Source organism: Urocitellus parryii, chromosome 5 (genome assembly GCF_045843805.1).
Source record: "Urocitellus parryii isolate mUroPar1 chromosome 5, mUroPar1.hap1, whole genome shotgun sequence".
Taxonomy (NCBI): Eukaryota; Metazoa; Chordata; class Mammalia; order Rodentia; family Sciuridae; genus Urocitellus; species Urocitellus parryii.
Window position 1 is genome coordinate 57,799,442 of NC_135535.1, and position 24,320 is coordinate 57,823,761.

The 24,320-nt window shown below is 41.7% G+C and overlaps 1 protein-coding gene across 3 annotated transcripts in view; it reads right to left on the bottom strand.

Moving 5' to 3' along the window:
• Positions 1-24,320, bottom strand: part of Kif5a (kinesin family member 5A) — a 31,046-nt gene that overhangs the window by 2,031 nt on the left and 4,695 nt on the right. The window contains exons 2-25 of one of the 3 annotated variants that reach the window (XM_026398382.1): positions 15,485-15,487; positions 14,043-14,130; positions 13,876-13,949; positions 13,358-13,462; positions 13,066-13,114; positions 12,597-12,652; positions 11,948-12,035; positions 11,561-11,685; positions 10,509-10,613; positions 10,196-10,344; positions 9,922-10,070; positions 9,465-9,640; positions 7,985-8,053; positions 7,274-7,480; positions 6,889-7,035; positions 6,004-6,192; positions 5,522-5,639; positions 5,111-5,175; positions 4,886-4,995; positions 4,265-4,366; positions 3,266-3,326; positions 2,955-3,026; positions 2,694-2,798; positions 37-253 (exon numbers count right to left, since the gene is read on the bottom strand). In XM_026398382.1, coding sequence (XP_026254167.1) covers positions 37-253; positions 2,694-2,798; positions 2,955-3,026; positions 3,266-3,326; positions 4,265-4,366; positions 4,886-4,995; positions 5,111-5,175; positions 5,522-5,639; positions 6,004-6,192; positions 6,889-7,035; positions 7,274-7,480; positions 7,985-8,053; positions 9,465-9,640; positions 9,922-10,070; positions 10,196-10,344; positions 10,509-10,613; positions 11,561-11,685; positions 11,948-12,035; positions 12,597-12,652; positions 13,066-13,114; positions 13,358-13,462; positions 13,876-13,949; positions 14,043-14,130; positions 15,485-15,487 — 2,629 coding nt within the window. The remainder of the gene's footprint in view (positions 1-36; positions 254-2,693; positions 2,799-2,954; positions 3,027-3,265; positions 3,327-4,264; positions 4,367-4,885; positions 4,996-5,110; positions 5,176-5,521; positions 5,640-6,003; positions 6,193-6,888; positions 7,036-7,273; positions 7,481-7,984; positions 8,054-9,464; positions 9,641-9,921; positions 10,071-10,195; positions 10,345-10,508; positions 10,614-11,560; positions 11,686-11,947; positions 12,036-12,596; positions 12,653-13,065; positions 13,115-13,357; positions 13,463-13,875; positions 13,950-14,042; positions 14,131-15,484; positions 15,488-24,320) is intronic. The other 2 variants (XM_077798822.1, XM_026398383.1) reach the window with 2 other exon arrangements.

Genomic DNA, 24,320 nt, shown 5'->3' on the forward strand with positions numbered 1-24,320 from the left:
GTTGTATTCCCAGCACTCATGATGACATCTACTCACCAATCTGGGCAGAATGGCCCCTCTTTCCAGAGCTCTTGTACCGAACAGCTTCCTTGATGCGGTCTACCTCCTGCTGGTACCGGCGCTTGTCCTTCATGGCGCCCTCCTTGGCCTCCTTCAGTGCACCCTCCAGGGCCTTAACTCTCTCAGCCGTAGCCCTAAGTCGTTTTTCCAATTTAGGAAGCTCACAACGCAGATCTGCATTGTCACGTACCAGCTGTGGGGTGAGCCAAAGGGAAGAGGCCAAAATAAAGGGGAGTGACCCAAAATTGAGTCACCCAGTGGTGTGTGGGGTGAGGGGTAGGGAAAGAGAATAAAGAAAAATAAAGAGTCAAAAAGCCTTATTCCCTTTATGTAATGTGCTATTCTATCCAGTTCTTTCCTTCATACATCATTTTCTAGGCAGCAAAACTTGGCATCTCTACTATGGCCCAGAACTCTGCCTAACCTGGACACTCCCCTCCACCATATCTCATAGTTTATGCCAGATCAACAGCTTCAGGGCCCCCATGGGGATGAGGTACCCCCTTCCCCAGAGATGGATGTGTGGGCATGCAAAAAGCAAGGCAGCAAGAGCATGGCCACAGTCTGGAGAATGGGTGCAGGCAGTTGCAGTGCAGAGCAGGGGCAGAAGCTGGAATTCAGGAGTCTCCACACACATCCATATACACATGGTGACCCATAGGAAGGAAAGAAAATGTTTGAGGTCTCACAAACATTTGTGCTTATTCCCTTCATGTTCAAGAACTTTCTGGGTTGTCCCTCCCCCTATTTACATTAAGCTACACTGTGATAGCAACCACTTTGCAGCCAAAAAAGACTCCCTAATCTTTCCACACAGTGACTGGGGGCACTACAGACTGCTAAAGGAGCAGGGCCTTGTAGGATATCAGGCAAGTTGGCATAGCAGGGAACACTGAGAGTACCGGGGAAGAGCTAGAACCTTCCATGAAGCTTTAATATGGACAATTTAAGGATTATAATCAATGTTTTGTTGTGATAATACTTTAGCTTAATTGGCACAATGGCTGTGGTCCTGGCGATTAAGATTCTGAGAAGTTTTTTACATCTTTCTCTTTTTTCTCAATAGACTCTTGTCTATTGAGGTAGGATACTGTGGTAAGTTCTCTGTTCTTCAGGGGAGCAGTGTTTGATCTTTAGGACTTAGAAAAGAGGCAGAAGTGTCAATGAGGGAAAAGGAAATAGTTTCTAGTTTTTTCTTGTTTGTTTGTTTTGGGGAAGGGTATTAAGAAATTTAATATGCATTTGGACAGAGAGGTAAAGTGAACACACAGGAATGAAATTAGAATGACAGAACTGATTAAAAATGTTTCCTGGCTGTCCTTCAACTTTTCAATAGTGTTGTTACATTGTTTTATAATAAGGGAAGGAAAGAAAGATGGTAGTAAAGTCCTCTGAAGACCCAAATAAAATCAACAAACCCAGCAGGTTACCACTGAGCTGCAGGTTTGGAAATTCTTTACAAAAAAAGATATACTATTTACTATGAAAAACTGAGCATCATACTGGAAAGAAAGAAGGCTAAGTTCTAAGCTAGTGAGAATATGAGTTAGCTAGAATTTTAAGGAGGATTTGGGGTGGGGTACTAGAGATTGAATCCAGGGAAGCTTTACTACTGAAATATTATCTCCATCCCTTTTAATTTCTTAATTTTCAGACAAGGTCTCACTAAATTGCCCAGGCTGGCTTTGAATTTGCAATCCTCCTGACATAGCTTCCCCAATAGCTGGGATTACAGATGCCACTGTGCCAGCCTTAAGGTAGATTTAAAAGGAAGAGAATGAAGTCTGGGTTGGATTTCCAAGGGCTTTGCATATGCTAGGCAAGTGCTCTACCACCGAGCTATAGGCCAGCTACAGGGTTAGAGTTTCTTTTACAAATCAATTTTCAAGAAGGCCCAGGAGACCTTGGAGGGTCTCCAGGCTCAGCTCCTTGTTACTAGTGCAGGTGCTCCTGCTGTGCACACACCAAACATTTCCTGTCCTGACTCCTCTGGACTGCCCTTTCACCTCCCCAGCCCATACCTTTGAAACCCAATCTTCCACCTAAGGAATCGCAGCAAGAAGGAGGGGGACAGAGAGGCAGCAACTTAATACACAGGACTTCTGACTGGCTCCAACCAGGAGCCATCTTGAACACATCATTTAATGTCCTATATGCCTGCCCCGGATCTATGTAGATGTAGCTTCCTTCATGGAAGAAAGCCCAATTCCCTTACTTTTCTTGTCTCCCTGCTTTCCCTCTCTAGCTAAGATCTGACATACTAATATTACTCTTTTCTTTTCTTTCTTAAGTCTACCATTGAGCTACACCCCCAGTCTTCTGCTATCCCTCTTGTACAGTTAAGGCCCTATGCCTCTTCAATCTTTGTCCAGTTCAACCTCTCCCTCCAAGATAGGCCTGGGGAATTCTTCTCTGAGCAGAAGTGGGTCGGGAACTTTGAGAAGTGAAAAATAGAAATAAAAGAAAGAACAAAGTAAAAGTGGGACCAAATATGATATAAAGATGGGGTTAGTAGAGAAAAGTAAGGAAAATGTGCAACTAGATTTTCCTAAATCCAAGGGACCACCAAGGATTTGGGTATCATAAGGGATCTGGCCTCAAAAGTTCTCTTCATCTCTTCTTTGCATTCTTACCTGTTTGTGAACCTTTGTAAGTTGTTCCAGGTTGTTCTCAAGAAAGGAAATTTTCTGTTTTTGGGAGTGAATCCCCCCACTGTCCTCGGGCTCCATTTCTGCACTCTGCTTAGAGATGGAGAGAAAGATATGGCTGTCATGAGGCTAACCAGGTCCCAACTAGGTCAGGCCAAGCAAGTTCCATAGGGAACAGCAGGGCCACAGAAGCCTGAGGTGGGGAGGAATATATGGGGCTGGTAAGATGTGGAGGATCTCACTCACTTTCTTGACTCGAGTCGTGACGTCTTGAACGAACAGCTTGCGAAGGTTGTGGAGGGTCTGGAGTTCCCGGGCCTGGAAAAAATGATGGAAAATTGGGGATAGCCAGATACCAGGTCTGCCTACACCCTCCAAAACTATTGGAAACTTCAGTCTATACAGTGAAGTGTCACTCATCCCTTAGGAAAAGATGTGTCCTGATCATGCCACAAACTAACTACAAAGGAGAAAGAGCAATGTGGTGAGGAAGAAATTGATGTAGGGGATGCAGCCCTCCCTACCCTGTTAACTTGGTACAGAAGGAAACCACTCACAACTGTCTCCTCCAGACCTTTGAGGTCCTGCTTAGACTGCTCATGTCGCTCGTACAGAAATCTGCAGCAAAAGAAAAGGAGAAGTTAGAAAACAGAAAAATCCTTCAGGACTCCTCCTCCTCTCACCTTCCTACTCCCCATTCCTTTTATCTCTATTTTACTATTATTTATTACATAAGTTGCTCATGTTTACTCTGCAAAAATCAGAAAAGAATTTTAGAAGAGAGTTATGAGGAGTTTTTATAAAAAGCCTTGATTCTACCACTTACAGAGGAAACGCCTGGTATCCATCTTTGCATACTATTTTAAATAAAAAAATTATTTTGAATAATTATTAAATAAAAATATCAAATATCAATATAAAATAAAATATTAAATAAAAATTATTTTGTGGGGCTGCACTTGTAGCTCAGTGGTAGAGTGCTTGCCTAGCATGTGTGAGGCTCTGGGTTCCATCCTCAGTACCACATAAAAATAAATAAATGTATCTATTTCTAACTAAAAAATAAAATCACTATAAAAATTTTTTTTCGTACTAGATACTTATTAGATAGAGGGTTCCAGGGGCCCTCTATCACTGAGCTGCACCTCTAACCCTTTTTATTTTAGGATAAGTTCCCACTAAGTTGCCCAGGCTGGCCTTAAACTTGCCATCCTCCTGCCTTAGCCTCCCAAGTAGCTTGGCTCCCTGCTTATATACTATTTTTTCTAGGCATATATATCCATATAAATTTTTATGAGATTAGATCATTCAAACTGCTTTGTAACCTGATTTTCACACTTAACAGAACACTTCAAGCCACTTTCCATCCATGTCAGGTTATCCACAGCAGTTGTCATTTTTGGTGGTCTCCATTTTTCTAAACCTTCCCCACCCCATCATATTTGCTTCTTGTGAGTCACTGCATCACATCTATGTGTGTGTCCTGCCTCTGCAAATGCATCTGAGCAGTTAAGAGCCTACATGGCCACTGGCCTGCCAGCAAACTCCTCACTCACGTCAGCTCCTGAAGCTTGGTGCTCTTCTCATGTTCTTCATTCTTCAGCTTCTCATAGTCAGCCTGAAGTTTCTCCAGCTCTAACTGGAGCTTCTGATTCAGGCTACAGAGGGTCAGGGACATTGGAGAGAAAAAGAGATGTTAATGAACAAGAAGGAAAGACCAGCCCCTCAAACATGTGCTTTCTTCTTACATGAGGGAGTCCAGTTAAAACTAATGCATCTATCTTCAGATATCAGGGGCAGACACAGGTCATACTTCCATGACAGTAAAGAACCCTGAGCTATCTAATAAGGCCAAAAAGGATAGGAATTAGTCTTTAATGCTTCTATCTTCTGAATTTGGGCTGTGAAGTTATATGATTGTTGAGGGAATGACACATGGAATTTAAAAAACCTGGGGCTGGGACTGTAGCTCAGTGGTAGAGCACTTGCCTAGCATGGGTGAGGCATGGTATTTGATCCTCAGTACCACATTAAAAGAAAATAAATACATAAAGTTATTTTAAAAATTAAGAAAAAAAAAAAGAAATTAAAGAACCTGATCCAGAAGGATCATTTGAGTAGGCACAACAAGGTAAGTGGGCCCAATGGAGACTGGAGCCACCCTCAGGGATCCTTACTCTTTAAGCTCATCAATAGTCTTCTGCTTTTCATTGATCTCATCCCTGAGCCGGGCCAGCTGCCGGTGATGGGCCTCCCGGTGACTTTCCATCTGCAGCTCCAAGGCCTTCTGCAAACAACCCCACCCCATGCTCAAGAGTCAGACTCCCAGACATGAGTTTCATGAGGGCCAGCACAGCCCTGGCCCTGCCAAGCCCCAGTTGCCCCCCACCCTCCCCACTCACCTTCACTTCATCTGCATCCTGAGTGTCCGGCTCCTTGTCCTTCAAAGCCACTTCATTAACAGTTTCTAAGGGGAAAAGGGGAAGATAGCTTCCATCAAAACTACCTCCTTCAGAAAAAAATTTATGTTGTGACCAGCATTCCAGGCAGGTTAGGGGATGGACCCACAGGGAAGTTCTTCTGGTTAGGACAGTCCAATTTGATACAGCAGGGACAGAAAACAAGGGAGGGTATATGATGCTCATAAAATGACCTATATGCAAAAGCCTGACTAAATAATATATGCGTTCAGGCTGATGCTTTGGGTGAGTGGTTGCTGGGTGGTTTCTTCTGATGTGTGCGACCTTCCCTCCCTGACCCTTTGGAATCTCAGATTCCAGGATGGCTATGATACAGGTCTAAGAAGGCTTTACCCTGAGCCTGGAGCTTGGCCAATTCATCACTCAAGGAGTCATAGGACTCTTCCAGGTGTCGCTTCTTCATCTCCACACTCTGCATGTATTCCGTTAGTGAGCGGATCTTAGCCTCATGCTGGTAGAAGAAGGATGGGGAGGGAAAGGAAACAATGGAGCAAAGCACACAACTTAGGCAGCACCAACTTCCATAAACTCATGCTCTACTGCCAAGTCCTCCTTTCCTGCTGCACCTTCCATGTGGATGTAGGGCTGGGAGCCATTCCCATGGAGACTCTTCCTTCAGAGCCTCAGCTCAGAAAGCAATACCGCCTGAGTCTCTGCTTCTTGACCCCGGATCCTACTCCCTGCCACCCAGCTCTTCTGTTCTTGACTTCCATAGAATGCTGATACTAAGGTGAGTGTTAGGAGTTTTACCTATAACCACATAATATCCTTCTCTCTCCTACATCATCTAAGGGTTCTCAATCTCAGGTAGTCACCTGTGAGATGAGGAGCTGGCAGGATGAGAGCTCCCTCCCAGTCACTTCCATCTTGCGATGACATTCCACCTGGAGGTTCTCTAGCTGCCGACACCGCTTGACTACAGATTTGACCTCCGACTTGATTTTGCTAATGTAGAGTCTGGCCACGGTGAACTCTTCCTCGATGGCCCCACTGATCTCCACCGGCTGAGGGTGGGCAGAGGAGGAAGAGATGCTTCCCTGCAGTAGAGAAGCCTTTACCCGCTCCCTTCCACCTTCTGCACAAATCCACATGCCCAGGGATTCAAGTAGGACAAATATTTCCCAAGGACCTTTACCAGCTATCCTGGTATTTCACACTAAGGCCCTCTATCTACATTTAAAGATAATCCCCCTCTTCCACCTTAAAAAGCAATATGATTTTCTGTTTCTTCCTTTCCATTTATTTATTTTATTTTGAGGCAAGATATCATCATGTTGTCCAGGCTAGTCTTAAATTCCTGGACTCAAATGATCCTCTTTCCTCAGCCTCCCAAGTAGCTGGGACTACTGACACCACCATACCCAGCTTGATTTTTTTTTTTTTTTTGTAGACCAACTGATCCACTTGATTACTCAGGTAAGTCTTCTCACTGCACAGATTTGCATATGTCATTCCTAACTCTGTGTCCCACTTCTTGATCCTGCCACTGGCACACCTCACTTGTTTGTTTGCACCCATTAGAATGCATCTTTTCAGTGGAGGCTATGCAAACCTCTATTATTTTCCTGAGTCTAGACTGACGGCATCACATTTCTAGGCAATTTGGGCCACCTTTTTCAGTGTCTCAGAGGGTCTGGATTGTCCCACCAGTGCCCAGTGCAAAAATGACCTGAACTAGACTGCTGTCTCTCCCCACTCACCAGCTTAATCTCCCCGTTGCCCACGATGACACTGAACTCACTCAGGTCCTTCATCAGCCCATTCAGCACTTCAGCAATTCGTTTTCGCTGGTGTCCACTGACCTCCTGGAGCCGCTGCAATTCAGACTCCAGGGACAACATGGTGGCCTGGGGACAGCCCCTCAGGTCATTCCCATTGCCATCTTCCTTCTTCCCTCCCCAGTCCAGACAGAGGCTCTCATTTCAGCATGGCAAAGCACAGTGCATGGTGAGGGAGGGTCATAATACACTGAACAGCACTAGAGAGATACAAACACCACATAGCCCAAAAAGACTCAGAGGTCCCCTTGGACATGGAAGGTGTTCTGAGGTCAGGGAGCCCTTGGACCACTCGTAGGCCACTCACCACCTTCTGGGACAGCTCGTCCACTAGCAGCTGATTCTGCTGGCTCTTTTCCTCTACCTCCTGGGACTTCTGGTCATAGTTTACAGCCAGCTCCTCCAGGGCCTGCAGCACTTCTTTCACCTCATCCTTCGCAGCGTCATTCTCTGACTGCAGGTGACTCAGCTCCCGCTGGACCTTCTCATTGTCTCCTCGAGTGGACACCAGCAGCTTCAAAGAAGAGGAGAGGCATGTAAAGGAGCATGTAGTCAATGATCACTTCCATGGGCCCTGGGCCTGGGGGAGCCAAGACCCCCCACAAAGCAAAAGTCAAAAGGAAGTAGGCATTACATTTCACAGAAATTGGGAAACAAAACAAAATAAAGAAGGACCTGGGGGCTGTGGCTGTGGCTCAGTGGCTGAGCGCTTGCCTCACATGCACGAGGCACTGGGTTCGATCCTCAGCACCACATACAAAAATATAATAAAACAAAGATATTGTGTCCATCTACAACTAAAATAATAATAATAATAAAAAAGACGGATCTAGACTCCAACAGCAGTGCTTTAGTAACAGCTCAATGAAGTTCTCAGACTGCTATAGTTTGGGGTGACTAGCCCCTAATAAGAATGGCCCTTCTTCCATCTGATTTTAAAGAGGCCTTTTTCACACTTTTCAAGGATGAACATAAACCCCTTCCCTTTAGTGTTTTGCCCTAAATTGTCTTCCAATACCTCCTCCTGGTCCAGCATTTGCTGCTTGAGTTTCTCGATGAGTTGGCTCTGCTGGTTGATCTCATCGTCCTGTTGGAAGCAAGGGGAGACAGTAAGGGAAGCCACTCCCTCCAGTTTAGAGTTCTGGGACTTTGTGAGAGAGGTAGGATCCCAGTAAAATTCCAGGTAGTTTAGGCTTTGATTTAGAAAGCTCATGTGCTTAAAAGAGGTCTTTTCCTTGACTTCTTTCCCTGACCCCAGCACTCTCTAAATTCTTTTCTTCCAGGAAGTTGATATAACCTTGATAATACACAGCAAAAATCTTTAAATGTTCACATTTAAAAAAAATATTTTTTAGGGGGCTGGGGTTGTGGCTCAGTGGTAGAGCACTTGTCTTGCATATGTGAGGCACTGGGTTTGATTCTCAGCCCCACATATAAATAAATAAAATAAAGGTCCATTGACAACTAAAAAATATTAAAATATATATATTTTAGTTGTAGATGGACACAGTATCTTTATTTTAGTTCTATGTGGTGCTAAGAATCAAACCCAGTGCCTCACATGCACTAGGCAAGCACTCTACCACTGAGCCACAACCCGAGCTTCAAATGTTCACATCTTTTTTTTTTTATTTTTTTTTTAGCTATAACCCCAGCCCCAAATGTTCATATCTTTTAAGAAATCTCATTCTAGCACTCCTTTCTTTCTTTTTTTAAAAAAATATTTTATCAGTTGTTGGTGGCCCTTTATTTATTTTTATGTAGTGCTGAGAATCAAACCCAGTGCCTCACACATGCCAGGCAAGCACTCTACCACTGAGCCACAACCCCAGCCCCACCTTAGCACTCCTTTCTAACCAAATCATTCAAACAAAATCTTGTGCAGAAGAGGCAAAGATAGTCATTTCAGAGTTATTATTAATAGGAAAAAAAACCCTACAAGCCCTGTAATAAGTGAATTGTTAAATAAGTGGACCCCTAGGCAGTAATTTAAAAATACTTTTAACTGTGCATGGTGGCCCACACCATAATCCCGGCAGCTCAGGAGGCTGAGGCAGGAGGATTGCAAGTTCAAGGCCAGACTCAGTAACTTAGCAAGGCCCTAAACAACTCATTGAGACCCTGTCTCAAAATTTAAAAAAAAGGGATGGGGATGTGGCTCAGTAATAAAGCACCCCTGGGTTTAATTCTTTTTATGAAGAATTATTAATTGAGTAAAAATGCTCATAATAGAACACTAAATGAAAAAAATTAGATGTAAAATTACAATATATCTCAAGTGTATGATATATCCATAGAGGAAACCAAAATGTTAGCAGTATTATTTCTAAATAGTGGGGTGATGGATGGTAATAATTTTCTTCTGTATATTTTTATTTATTTTCCACATTTCAAAAATGAGCATTTATCCCTTTTAAAATCAGAAAAAAAGGCAGTATAAGCTAAAATTTTAAATCTCGTGCCTCTTATCTAACTGTGCCCTGCCCGGCTGCCCTTACCTTGTCATCAAGCTGCTTATATAGGCGGCGGATCTCCTCCTCATATTTCTGCCGCTCCTCAGGTGCGATACGCACCACAATGGATGAGTTGTCATTCACAGGGGTCTCCTCACAGAGCTCGGCCCCCAGGGCTGCATCCTCCCCAGCCAGACGCTCTGTCTCAGGCACATTCTCTCCTGGCAGAGGGGCAGAAGAAGGGGGGTAAATGGGAGAAGAGAAAGCTACCTGCACAAGTCTTTCCCCCCTCACTCCAAGTCCTTATCTCTTTCCTGCAGGAGCTGCAGGGGACAGTCCATGCCCTCACTCCCTTCCCTCATGACTGCTGCACTGCACTCTTCCAGAAATACAGCCCTCCTTCCTGAAGGCAGCCTGGCCCTAAACACAGCCAAGCAGGGCTGTCCCTCCCACTGCCTCTCATTCCCACGGGATCTCCATCTAACCAGGATCGCCATCTAACCATTGCGCCAGCGGCTCAGCTCAGCCTCCAGCTTTGCAATTGTTTCCTTCTGGGCCTTGGTCTTCTCCTTCTCCTTCTCATATTTCTTCTTCCACTGCTCGGCAGTCAACTCCAGATTTACTGAGGCAGTGTTCTTAATGGTCTTTGCCCTGGATGAAGAGAATAAGAAAGCGATGAAACCTGTGTTAGGCTTGGGTGACACCTGAGGGACAGAGCCTCAGGGTCTGGAGAGGGACCTGGCTCCCAGTGTCCCTCTAGGGACTCTGCCACTGACCGCTGTCCAAACATCAGTGTAGACTTGGTCTCTGCATCATTGTAACTGGATGGTGAGCAGCAGATGAACATAGTTGTACGGCAGTTTCCTCCCAGAGAGTCCTGAAGAATCCGTGTCATTTTGCTATCACGATATGGAACGTAGCTTTTCTGGGAGAGAATGGAGGCCATGACTTAGAAAAATAAATTCAAATGGAAATCAAAAGAACAATAGTGCTGCCTAAGGATTAAGCAACCTACAAGTTGGGGCATAATTAAAGAGGGACACTGGGAGAAGGTGTAGTTGGGGTGAAGGGGACTTAGGAAACACTTACAGTGCCCTCTGCTAATGCAGAGATCACATTCCCCAGGGCAGACAGCGACTTGTTGATATTCTTTGCCTCATCCAGCACAGCTCCCTCTGCTCCAGTCTTGCTAACCTGCCAGGGTATTAGGAGACAAGTGTATCAGGAGCAGCTACAAAGACTGTCACAGTCTCTTTTCTACTTGGGGACCCAGTCCAAAAATGGGGGGAGGGAATGGAGAAGAGGACAAGTAAGAGGTATTAGCCAGAATCAGGGAAGGCCTTTCCTCCATTCTACTATACTCTCTTGCCAAAGGCCACTCCCATTGCCATATTATATAATTCCATTTATTTGAAATATTCAGGACAGGCAAATCTACAGAGAACAGATAAGTGGCTGCCAGAAAATGGACAGAGGGGAGAATGGGAAGTTACTATTAATGGGTGATAAAAATGTTCTGGAATTAGACAGTGGTAATGGTTATACAACCTTGTGAACACACTAAACCCACTAAATTGTACACTCTAAAATGGTGAACTTTCTGATTATGAATATCTCAATTTTTAAAAAAAATTTTAGTTGTAGATGAACACAATACCTTTATTTTATTTATTTTTTTGTGGTGCTGAGGATTGAACCAGTGCCTCACATATGTTAAGCCAGTGTTCTACCACTGAGCCACAACCCCAGCCCTGAATATCTCAATTTTAAAGGTTTTTGTTTTGCTTTGTTTTTTGGTACTAGAGAGTTAATCCAGGGGCACTTAACCACTGAGCAACATTCCTAGCCCTTTTTATTTTGAGGCAGGTTCTCACTAAGTTGCCCTGTTAACCACTGAGCCACATCACAGTCTATTTTTACTTTTTATTTTGAGACAGAGTCTCACTGCATTGCTTAGGGCCTTGCTAAGTTGCTGAAGCTGGCCTTGAACTTGTGATCCTCCTGTCTTGGCCTCCCAAGTCACTGAGATTACAGGCGTGTGCCACCACACTAATCTTAAAAAAAAAAAAAAAATTCTTTTAATTATAAAACAAGTAACCTCCCCACAAGGCTTTCTTTCACCAACCCATAGGACCCCTAACCTTCTCACTCCCAGCCAGGTCCACGAGATACAACTTCCCACTGAGCTTCTGCTCAGTCTCCATGTTCTCCTGCTTGATGTTGATGAGGAAGATGCTGTGGCTTCGAGAGCTGTGTTCATTCATGTCTGTAGAGGAGAAATGTGACAGGTATCAACCCCTGTGAACCTGCACCCCTCAATCCCAGCTGCTACTGGCTGCCATTCCCACCCATTGAAAGAGAAGGGACCTGCCAGGACCAACCCTGACATTTCATCTCCCAGGCAGTGGATGCACAGGCAAGGGGCCCCTCTGCTGAAGGACAATGTCCTCCCTTGCTTGCTTGTTGCCTAGGGGACACAGAAGAGAGGGAGGCCCCTAGATTCAAGAACCCTTTAGATCCCTACTCACTGGTGACAGCAACATGACGATTTGATTTTCCCTCATCAATCACATCCAAAATCTCCTCTGGGCTGGACACAAAGCGTTCAGTACAGCCCTGCAGGGAGCAAATAGACAGTGACCTATAAACTCTGATCTGCAAATTAAGTTGCCTGAACACTTTCCAAGCGACCTTTTAAGATGCTGCCTTTTTTCCAGGTGCATTGGCATATGCCTCAGCTTGGGAGGCTGAGGCAGGAGGATCATGAGTTCAAAGCCCGCTGCAGCAAAAGAGAGGTGCTAAGAAACTCAGTGAGACCCTGTCTCTAAATAAAATACAAAATAGGGCTGGGGATGTGGCTCAGTGGTCAAGTGCCCCTGAGTTCAATCCCTGGTACCCCCACCCTCCCAGTAAAAAAAAAAAAACTCAAACAGATGCTGTCTTTTGGGCTAGGGATGTAGCTTAGCAGTTGAGTACTTGTCTACTTGTCTAACATGTGCAAGGCCCTGGGTTTGATCCCTGGAGACAAAAGAAAAGTCATCGTTTCCAAGCACCCTGACTCTCATAGGCCCCTTAGCATATCTTGCCCCTTTATAACTTCTGGGTCATTGGCCCACCCTCTTCCCTCATCCCATTCTGGATACACTGACTCCACACCAGTGTCTCGCCCACTCTCACCTTGACAAATGGGACCCGGTTCTTGTCCTCATGCACAGAAAGGTTTGTCTTGGTCACTGAATCAAGATAATGCAGAGTGAGTAAAACCAGCATTTCCACCCTACCCCTCTGCACCCTGTAGTCAACTTGGATGGTGGTTTCTTCTATGTGCTAAATGGAGGAGGGCTTCCCAATGAAGCCTAAACTCCATGTTCCCACTGAAGGCTCAATTCCTCCTCCTTTCCTTCCTCCTTGTCTTCCTCAGGGCTCCAGCAGCAGGGTTCCATCTCCTCTTGAGCTGTGTACATGTAAACTCTAAGCTCATCTTCTGAGCCTCTAAGTTTTTGGAAATTCTTGGTGAGGGAAGCTAAAGGACTCAGGTGTGAAGATGTGTATTTTGTATGCCAAATGGCACCAATCCCCACAGCAAGCTGATCTTCCTTTCCTCACCCTCCTCACACACTCTAACCCAGTGAAGTTAAACACTTACCATCCAGAAGGTCACGAATTTTATCCAGGTAAATCTCAAAATAAGAGACCTGGTTTGGGAGAAAGGAGTATGAATTAAAGAGGGCTTATCTTAAATCTAATGTGGGAATTCCAAACTAATGTGACCTGCTCAAAGGATAGTGGTGGGTAGGAAGAACAGAAAAGAATATCTTAGTGGAGGTAACCAGAGGGGGAGAGTAACATTGGGGAGCCCAGGATCTTCAGCAGGTTCACTCTAGATTTTCTCCTCCCAGTCCCCATCTGAAGATACCCAGCTGTCATGCCCTGATCACCTTGATGTGGAACTCAAGGTTCTCATCCATGGAGTAGATGTGGTTGAAGATGTCTCGGGCAATCCGGGGAATGATTCCCATCAGCTGAGGGTCATGTAGCTTTCCCTGGGGAGTAAGGATATTCCAGCATGAGACTGAGACTCAAGAAGGATGAGACAACTTCAGGTATACAAGTGAACACAAAGGTAAGAGGTGATAGGAAGAGCATCCTAAGGTAGGAGGTGGTTACCACCATGTCTACCTTTTAGTGGAAGGAGATAACTGAGCAGCCCTTTGGACTTCCACTGCTGCTACTTTTGCAGATCAAAAGACAACTAGAGCAGCAGGAAGGAGCAAAACTGCAGCAGATTGAAAGGATCCATTAAACTTCCCTTAAAATATTGCCTCTCAGCTCATCCTGTGTACCCATCTGCATCTAAACCAGGCAACCTTTGATTCCTAGATCTTCCCTCACTGAAAGTCCTTGATCTGCCACTTGCATTCCTAGCTCCTTATTCCAACAAAGTCAGAACCCTCACCTCCATGGTATGTGTTTTCCCTGAGGATGTCTGTCCATAAGCAAAAATGGTGCCATTGTAGCCAGCAAGGACATCTGGAAGAGATGGTGGATAAACATATAGGTGGAGATAAGTGAGGCAGGGAATGAGAAGCCTGAGAAAATACATTCTAAAAAGACATCCATTACCTTTGACAATCTGCATGGCACATGCATGATAAACTTGCTCTTGAGTCGTGTTTGGGGGGAACACACGGTCAAAGACATATGGCTTCCCCTGGAATGAAAATAAGAAATGTTGGCCATCAGTAGGAAAAGTGGAAGGGAGAAGAAATGCACAGACCCATCCATCAGCCTAATAAAGGCACCCCATTCTTCAATCCTCCAAATACATGGAAAATATAGGGGACAAGAGAAATTGGAGAGAGAAGTAAACTGCAGAAGTGAAGAACAATTCATTAACAATAAAAAGCACCTCGAAGTTTTAAAATATCTTCCTCAATAAACCCATTTGTTGGGGCTCCTGTTGTAGCTCAGTGGTACAGCACTTGCCTAGCACATGTGAGGCACTGGGTTCAATTCTCAGCATCACATACAAAAGAATAAATAAAAATAAAGGTTCATCAACAACTAAAAATAATTTTAAAAATTAAATAAACCCATTTGTCTTAATATGGAAAGGTCTTCAAGATAAATTAAGTGAAAGATACAAAGTTAGCAGCCTAGGCAAAACATGTTCCCTACAATTTAAATGAAACATATACTCAGAGTTCTTGGGAAAACATTAATACAAGTTCTGTCTTGTGAAAAGAATATATGAAATCAGACATATAGGTCTCTTTGGGGCTGGAGTTGTAGCTCAGCGGTAGAGTGCTTGCCTCATATGTGTGAGGCACTGAGTTTGATTCCTAGCACCACATATAAATAAGCAAAAAAAAAAAAAAAAGTCCATCAACAACTAAAAAATTTAAAAAAAAAAAAGAAATATGGGTCTCCCTTTAAAAAGGGAATCAGGGGCTAGAGTGTGGCTCAGTAGTAGAGTACCTGCAAAGCATGCATGAGGCCCTGGGTTCAGTCTCCAGCACTGCAATGTAAAAGTGTAGAAGCAAATCATTCAGACCCACAAGTACTTTGTTTAATTTAGGTAATATGTTTCAAGTTATATGTACTGATAAGAAAACTAATATATATATATATATATACATATATATAAAATATATAGAACACATATGTATATATAGAATATATAGGAGATAGATTCATTTATTTATTTATTTATACTTATATGTACTTTTTTTTTTTTGTACCAGGGATTGAACCCAAAGGAGCTTAAGCACTGAGACACATCTCCAGTCCTGTACATTTTTTCTATTTTGAGACAGTGTCTCACTAAGTTGCTTAGGGCCTCACTAAGTTGATGAGGCTACTGAGGCTGGATCCTCCTGCCTTAACCTCCAGAGCTGCTGGAACTACAGGTGTTTGCCCTGGCTAAGATACAAACTATTTAAAACTCAGGAAACTAAACAAAAAAAAATTATTTGACATCTAATCATGTTAAAAGTCAGATCCTTGCTTAAATTAAATAAGATTATGTTTTTTCTCCAAGTGACAAATTTCCCAGTAGTGTTTACCTGCTAGTCAGTACAAAGAGACTATAACTTACATGTCAAATTGTATAACTAGAGTTCATCTTTATCCAACTGAAATATAAAGCTCTAGATCTATAGACACCAGAGTTTGGGAGAAATGTTTTAACAAATTAAGGAAGGCCATAAATTTTAGCTAAAGCTGAACATGAGACTCTAGGTTTATATTCCATCAATATACACAGAATTTTTTTCCTAGAAGAAATTATGCAAAAATCTTGACAGTGTTTACTGTGGAGAGAAACTGGGAGAAAGAGTTTCTGTTTTTCATTGAGTATCCTGTAGTTTACATTTTTTTAACCATTTAAAAGTATTATATTCAAGATTTTTTAATGTCAAAGATGATGAGAAAATAGTACAATCATTTGTTTTCTTCTTTGAAAGTTTTGTTTTGAGACAGGGTTTTACTAGGTTGCCCAGGGTGGCCTCAAATTTGTGATGCTCCTCCTTAAGTGTCCTTAGTAAACTGGGATTACAGGTATGTGCCACTGTGCCGAGCATAATAAATGTTACTTTATAAATGTTAAAAAAATAAACCTGGCTTCTGGAAAAAAAATCAGCCAGAAATATGTATATGTCCTCTTAGTAGTGAAAGCTCTAAGACCCAAGAAACAGCTGGGTGTAGTGGTAGAACACTTGCCTAGCATACACAAGGCCCTGGGTTGGATCCCCAACACCATCAAAAAAAAAAAAAAAAAAAAAAGATTAAAGCCCAAGAAATAGTATCCACAAAGGAAAAGATGTTGGAAAGGCACTCTTTTTAAAGAAGGAAGTGCTATAAACTGATAAACTGACAGCACCTTTCTGAAGAATCATTCTATTAAATTCCTAAACATCCAGACTGTTCATACTCTCTACCAGGATTCTAGCGCTGAGAACACATTTTATAAAACACTTGGCAAAGCACTTAAAGTTGGATATAAAAGAATGTTCACTGGAGTGGTTGGAGTTAGAGAAAAACTGGGCCAAGCATAGTGGTACACATCTATAATCCCAATACCTGGAAAGCTATAGCAGTATGATTACAAGTTCAAGACCAGCCTGAGCAATTTACCAAGACCCTGTCTCAAAAATAAAAATAAAAAGCAGGTGTGGTGGCACACACTTGTAATCCCAGTGGCAGTAAACTGAGGCAGGAGGATTGCAAGTTCAAAGCCAGCCTCAGCAACTTAATGAGACCCTAAGCAACTTAGCAAGATTCTGTCTCAAAATAAAATATAAAAAGGGCTGGGAATGTAGCTCAGTGGTTAAGTGCCCCTGAGTTCAATCCCCAGTATAAAAAAATAATTAATTACTTAATAAAAAATAAAAAGGCCTAGGGGTGTTGTTCAGTGGTAGAACATTCGACAAGCAAGTGCAAGACTCTTTTTTTTTTTTTTTTAATTTTAATATTTATTTTTTAGTTCTTGGCGGACACAACATCTTTGTTGGTATGTGGTGCTGAGGATCGAACCCGGGCCGCACGCATGCCATGAGAGCGCGCTACCGCTTGAGCCACATCCCCAGCTCCTGCAAGACTCTTGAGTTCAATTCTTAGCACCACAAAAAAAGAAAGAAAGGAAGAAAGGGAGGGAGGAAGGAGAGGATGAAAGAGGAATAGAGGGAGGGAGGAAGGGTAGAAAGGGAGGAAGGAAAAGTAACAGTAATTCAAATATCCATCAAGAGGCTGGAAGTGCTGGAGTTATGGCTCAGTAGTAGAGCACTCACCTGGCATGTGTGAGGCACTGGATTCTAGTCAGGTACAGCGGCACACACCCCAGCACCATATATAAGTAAATAAATAAAACAAAAACCTATCAACAACTTAAAATATATATATATATATATATATATATACATATATGTGTGTATATATGTGTGTGTGTGTTATTTATTTATAAATAACAATCTTTTTATTTCTTTTTATGGTGCTTGGGATTGAACCCATGGTGGCCTTATGCATGCAAGGCAAGCATTCTACCAATTGAGCTATATCCCCAGCTCCAAAATAACAATCTTTTTTTTTTTTTTTTTTTTTTTAAAGAGAGAGTGAGAGAGGAGAGAGAGAGAGAGAGAGAGAGAGAGAGAGAGAGAGAATTTTTTTTTATTATTTATTTTTTAGCTCTCGGCGGACACAACATCTTTGTTGGTATGTGGTGCTGAGGATCGAACCCGGGTCGCACGCATGCCAGGCGAGCGCGCTACCGCTTGAGCCACATCCCCAGCCCCAAAATAACAATCTTTAAAAAAAATAAATAAATAAAAGGAAAAGGCTGGAGACAAGGTCAGGGGTGCAAACCTGTAATTCCAGTGACTCAGGAGGCTGAGACAGGAGGACCACAAGTTCAAGACCAGCCTCAGCAATTTGGTGAGACCTTAAGCAACTTAGCAAGATCCTGTTTCAAAACCAAAACCAAACAACAACAAAGACAGCTGGGGGTGTAACTCAGTGGTGAAGTGCCACTAAGTGTTCAATCCCCAGTACAAAAAGAAATTTTATTTAAAGAAGAGAATAGAGTGTGGCTCAGTTGTAGAGCATGTGTTTAGCATGTATAAGGAGTTTGAGTGGGATTGAGTCAGGTATAGTGGCAAACACCCCAGTGACTCACAAGGCTCAGAAAGGAGGATGGCAAGTTAGAGGCCAGCCTGGGCAACTTGGCAAAACCTTGTCTCAAAATTAAAAATAAAAAGGACTTAGGGTGTGGCTTAGTGGTAGACTACCCCTGGATTCAGTCCTCATTACCACACACACAAAAATACTTGTGCAACTCAAGAACTGCTATCATAAATATATCATAAATTGATGTTATGCCAGGTGCAGTGGCCCAGTAGCTTGGGAGGCTGAGGCTGGAGGATTGTGAGTTCAAAGCCAGCCTCAGCAACTTAGCAAGTCCCTAAGCAACCCAGCAAGACCTTGACTCTAAATAAATTATTAAAAAAGGGCTGGGGATGTGGTTTAGTGGTTAAGTGCCTCTGGATTCAATCCCCAATACTAAAAAATAAAAAATAAATTGATGTTTTGATGGCTCCTAAATATATGAATCCATGCTCAACCTCACTGTCAAGCCAAACATATATTAAAACTATGAAACAGTTTTTTTTTAATCTATCAAAGTGGTCATAGTAAAATATTTGGCAATATACCTCACTGGTGAAAATTTGAGTAAACAGATATTTGCTCATACTGCTGGAAATAAAGATAGGACAGGCAAGTTGGAAATAGTTCTTACATTTTTAAGTACATACACTTTATGACTTCCACTTTTAAAAATGTATCCTATATACTCACTGCACATATGCCCCGCTGCACCCCATTCAATTGTTTATAATGGCAAATTATTAGAACAATCCTAAAAGCACATCAATAGGGGAGCTGGGCATGATGGTGCATGCCTATAATCCCAGTGGCTCAGGAGGCTGAGGCAGGAGGATTGCAAGTTCAAAGCCAGCCTCAGCACCTTATTGAGGCATAAAACAATTTAACGAGACCCTATCTCAAAATAAAAAACAAAAAGGGCTAAGGATGTGGGACTGGGGTTGTGGCTCAGCGGTAGAGTGCTTGCCTGGCACGTGTGAGGCACTGGGTTTGATCCTCAGCACCACATAAAAATAAATAAAGGTACTGTGTCCATCTACAACTAAAAAAAAAAATATATATATATATATTTTTTTTTAAATATTTTATTTATTTATTTTTCTCGGCGGACACAACATCTTTGTTGGTATGCGGTGCTGAGGATCGAACCCGGGCCGCACGCATGCCAGGCGAGCGTGCTACCGCTTGAGCCACATCCCCAGCCCTATATATATATATTTTTTAAAGGGCTAGGGATGTGGCTAGGTTCAATCCATGGTACCCCCCAAAATAAATCAATATCAATAAGGAGCTGTTTAAATAAATTATGGAATGTCTCTGCAACAATTATACAGATGTTAAAAAGAATGAATTGGGCTGGGGTTGTGGCTCAGCAGTGGAGTGCTTGCCTAGCATATGCAAGGCCCTGGGTTCAATCCTCAACACCACATAAAAATAAATCAAGAAAATAAAGGTATTCTGTCAAACTACAACTAAAAAATAAATTTTAAGAAAAAGAATGAATTGGACCTTTATGTGTTGATATGGAAAGATCTCCAAGACTCAACAGTGAGTTAAAAAGAAAAAAAGCAAGGCACAGAATGGTAGATATAGTATGCTGTCATCTGTGTAAAAAAGAAAAAAAAAGTACAAATGTATAGTGGTTTTAGAAGAGTCCATAGAAACTGGTGACAGTTACCTTCCTTTTTTTTTGTACTGGAAATTGAATTCAGGGTTGCTTTACCACTGAGCCTATTTTATTTTTTATTTTGAGACAAAGTCTTACTAAATTGCTGAGGCTGGCCTCAAACTTGTAATCCTCTTGCCTCAGCCTCCCTGGGATTACAGGCACATCACGGTGCCTGGCAACAACTACCTTCTGAAAGGTGGCCAGGGAAGAAGATAGCAAGAAGAATGACTTTTCATTGACTATCTTTCTCTGTCATTTAAATTTTATCACCTAGGAATATGAAACATTCAAAAATTAAATTAAAAATTATAAGCCAGGCATGGTGTCACATTCCTGTAATCCCAGCAACTCCAGAGGCTGAGGCAGGAGGATCCCAAGTTCAAAGCCAATCTAGGCAACTTAGCAAGACCCTATTTCTAAATAAAAAATAAAAAGGACTAGGGATGTAGCTCAGTGGTAGAGTGTCCCTGAGTTCAATCCATAGTACTACAAAAATAGAGAAAATCAAATAATAATAATAGCATTAAGTAATAATAGAAAAATTAATAAATATTAGAAATAAACTGCTGAAATAAAAAATTGTAAAGTAATAAATAAAATTACTTAAAAAGATTTAACAGGATTGGGAATGTGGCTCAACAGTAGATCACTTGCCTAGCATGTGTGAGGCCCTGGATTTAATCCCTAGAATCATAAAAAAATTGTATAAGAAAATTGTAATGAGCTCTTTCTCTTCAATGAGGCTCCAGAGCTGCAGATGCAGAGATGCAGATCTTTGTGAAAACCATGATGGGCAAGACCATCACCCTCAAGGTTGAAGTGACACCACTGAGAATGTCAAAGCCAAAATGCAAGACAAGGAAGGCATCAGCAATGTCTGATATTTGGGGGCAAACAGCTGGAGGATGGCTGCACTCTCTCAGATTACAACATCCAAAGAGTCCATACTGCACCTGGTCCTTTGCCTGCGAGATGGAATCATTGAGCCTTCCCTGTACCAGCTTGTCTAGAAGTACTACTGTGACAAAATGATCTGTTGCAAGTATTATGCCTGCCTGCAATCCCGGGGCTTTCAACTTCCACAAAATGTAGAATATTTTGTGTGGCCACTACAATATTTCCATCCCAAGAAGGTCAAATAAAGCCCCTCCATTGACTCTTTTCCCCAAAGGTGGCTCCTGCCCAAGCCCCATGCATGGAAGTTTCCCTTACATTGACTGGGATAGTTAAAAAAAAATATAATGAGTAAAATAGTCATTTTACTCATTAATTTATTAGTGGAGAAAATGGATTACAAAAAATACATAGGGCTGACACCCTGCCCCAATAGAAGAAAAAGTAGGCCCAAATCTTAATCATGTTGAATTAGGCCCTGACTTCCTTAACACAATTCCTATATATATATAGTACAAGAAATAAAATCAAGAATCAATATATGGATGGATTGAAAAGCTTCTTCTCAGCAAAAGAAACAATCAGTGAGATGAAGAGAGAGTCTACAGGATGGGAGCAAATTTTTACCACACACACATCAGATAGAGCACCAATCTTTAGGATATACAAAGACCTCAAAAACTGAGTACCAAACAACCAAATAACCCAATCAATAAATGCACAAAGGAACTGAACAGACACTTCTCAGAAGATGATATACAAATCAAATCAACAAATTTATGAAAAAATATTCAACATCTCTAGCAATTACAGAAATGCAAATCAAAACTACTCTAGGTCTGAGGTTGTAGCTCAGTGGTAGAGAGTTGCCTCACATGTGTGAGGCCCTGGGTCGGATGCTCAGCACCACATAAAAATAAATAAATAAAAATAAAGATATTGTGTCCATCTACAACTAAAAAAATATTTTTAAAAAACTTCTCTAAGATTTCATCTCACTCAAGTCAGAATGGTAGCTATTAATAATACAAACAACAGAGCTGGGGTTGTGGCTCAGTGGTAGAGCGCTTGCCTAGCATGTGTGAGGCACTGGGTTCAATTCCCGGAACCACATAAAAATAAAAACAAATAAAATTAAGTTACGTGTCAAATTACAACTAAAAATACACGTATGTATAAAAAGAATACAAACAAAAAGTGTTGGTAAGGATGTAGGGAAAAAGGCACTCTCATACATTGCTGGTGGGACTGCAAATTGGTGCAACCAACCTGGAAAACAGTATGGAGATTCCTTGGAAAACTTGGAATGGAACCACCATTTGACCCAGCTATCCCACTCCTCGGTTTATACCCAAAGGACTTAAAAACAGCTACAGTGATGTAGCCACATCAATGTTTATAGCAACACAATTCACAATAGCTAAGCAATGGAACCAACCTAGATGGCCTTCAACAGATGAATGGATAAAGAAAATGTGGTACATATACACATTTGAATAGAATATTATTGAATGGAATAATATTAAATGGAATATTACTCAGCATTAAAAGAGAATAAAATCATGGCATTTGCAGGTAAATGGATGGAGTTGAAGAATATCTACTATGTGAAGTAAGCCAATTCCAAAAAACCAAAGGCTGAATGTTTTCTCTGATATGTAGCTGTTGATCCATAATGGGGGTGGGAGGGAACATGAGGGAAATGGGGAGGGAGGGGAAGGGAGAGGTAGGAGAGGGAGGGGTAGGAAAGATGGTGGAATGAAATGGACATCATTACCCTAAGTACATGCATGAAGACACGAATGGTATGACTCTACTTTGTGTACAACCAGAGAAATGAAAAACTGTAATCTATATGTGTACTATGAAATGCATTCTGCTGTCATGTATAACAAACTAGAATAAGTGAAAAAATTTAAAAAACAAACAACAAATACATGGGGCTGGGTGTATAGCTTTGTGGTTAGAGTGCATGGTTAACATGGACAAAGACCTGGGTTCAATTCCCAGCACCAAAAAATGCTTTTAATTACATGTATATATATATATATATATATATATATGCATATATATACATATATATACATACACACATATACATAGTTTGTGATACAATTTTATTAAAATTAATGTATATATACAGGAAAAAAACAATCAAATTACTTAGAGTGATAAGATTTTGGGTAGTTTTTAGTTTCTTCTATAATTGTAATGTACCTCAATGTTTCTCCCACTCAGTGGCCAAGAACCAAAAACAAAAAAAATATGTATATCTCAGGCCAATGACACTTATCTTTTCTCCATCAATGATCTCTATCCATGCTTCATGAAGTCAGGCATCCATCCAAAGGGGATTAAATATAACTCACAAGCCAGCCCTGCCTCACCCTTCTTTCCTCCTGGGAACATGGGCACTAACACCCACATCTACACACACACACTCACTCAAAACATTCCCAGTTGTAGGATTCCAGAAAACTCGCTCCATGGATGCATTAAAATGGAGGGTGCTCTCCAAATGCTGAAGCCAATTATTGCCTGAGGAACTCTTTATTCTTAGCCAAGGCTAGGAAGAAGGAATAGAGCAGAGAGGGAAGAAAGATGGGGTTCTCAGACCTGTGAGGACAAAAACAAACAAAAAACCCAAGAACTAAAAATAGGTGCATTTAATAATCTCATGAGCAGGAAAAGACATGTGAAATACCTTGTAATTTGAGGGGTTCTAGAAAGACTTCTAGCTACCTCCCTTCTCTTTGTTGGGTCTTTAAATTCCAAAGCTAGCTTTTCTTCTTCAAAATATTTTTTCCTGGGGCTGGGGTTGTGCTCAGGTGGTAGAGCGCTCGCCTAACATATGTGAGGCAATGGGTTCGATCCTCAGCACCACATAAAAATAAATAAACAAAACAAAGGTATTGTGTCCATCTACAACTAAAAAAAAAAAAAATTTTTAAATATTTATTCCTGGGGCTGGGGATGTGGCTCAAATGGTAGTGCGCTCGCCTGGCATGAGTGCGTCCCGGGTTCAATCCTCAGCACCACATACCAACAAAGATGTTGTGTCCGCCGAGAACTAAAAAAAAATAAATAAATATTAAAAAATTCTTTCTCTCTCTCTCTCTCTTTAAAAAATAAAAAATAAAAAATAAAATATTTATTCCTTTTAGTTTTCTATGGATTACTCTCAAGATGAATTATTTTTCTACTCTTTTCATAAGAATAACTATGCCAGTGGTTTTCTACTTTTTCTGCCTCTAGATTAACCACTCTTATTTACATCTTTCATTATTACTCTGAATCAAACTGTAGTATATGGTGGGGATTCCTTATCAGAATATAGAGGAACATACACATAGCTAGCAAGTTTTTTTGTTTTTTTTTTTTAATTTTGAGACAAAGACACGCTAAATTGCTTAGGGCCTCACTAAGTTACTGAGGCTGGTCTCCAACTTGCGATCCTCCTGCCTCAGCCTCCCAAATTGCTGGAATTATAGATGTGAGGCACTGTGTCCAGCTCAGCAAAGACCATTTCTTATTTCCTTCTCTCCGCCTCTGCCCAGGCCATTTCGGAGATTGCGGATCACCACCTAGATCCAGAGTTTCTTGAAGGCAGAAATTCCTTCCAAATCCCCAAAGTCCCTGGCACACAGGACACTCTTCATAAAAATATGTCAAATAAACATAGA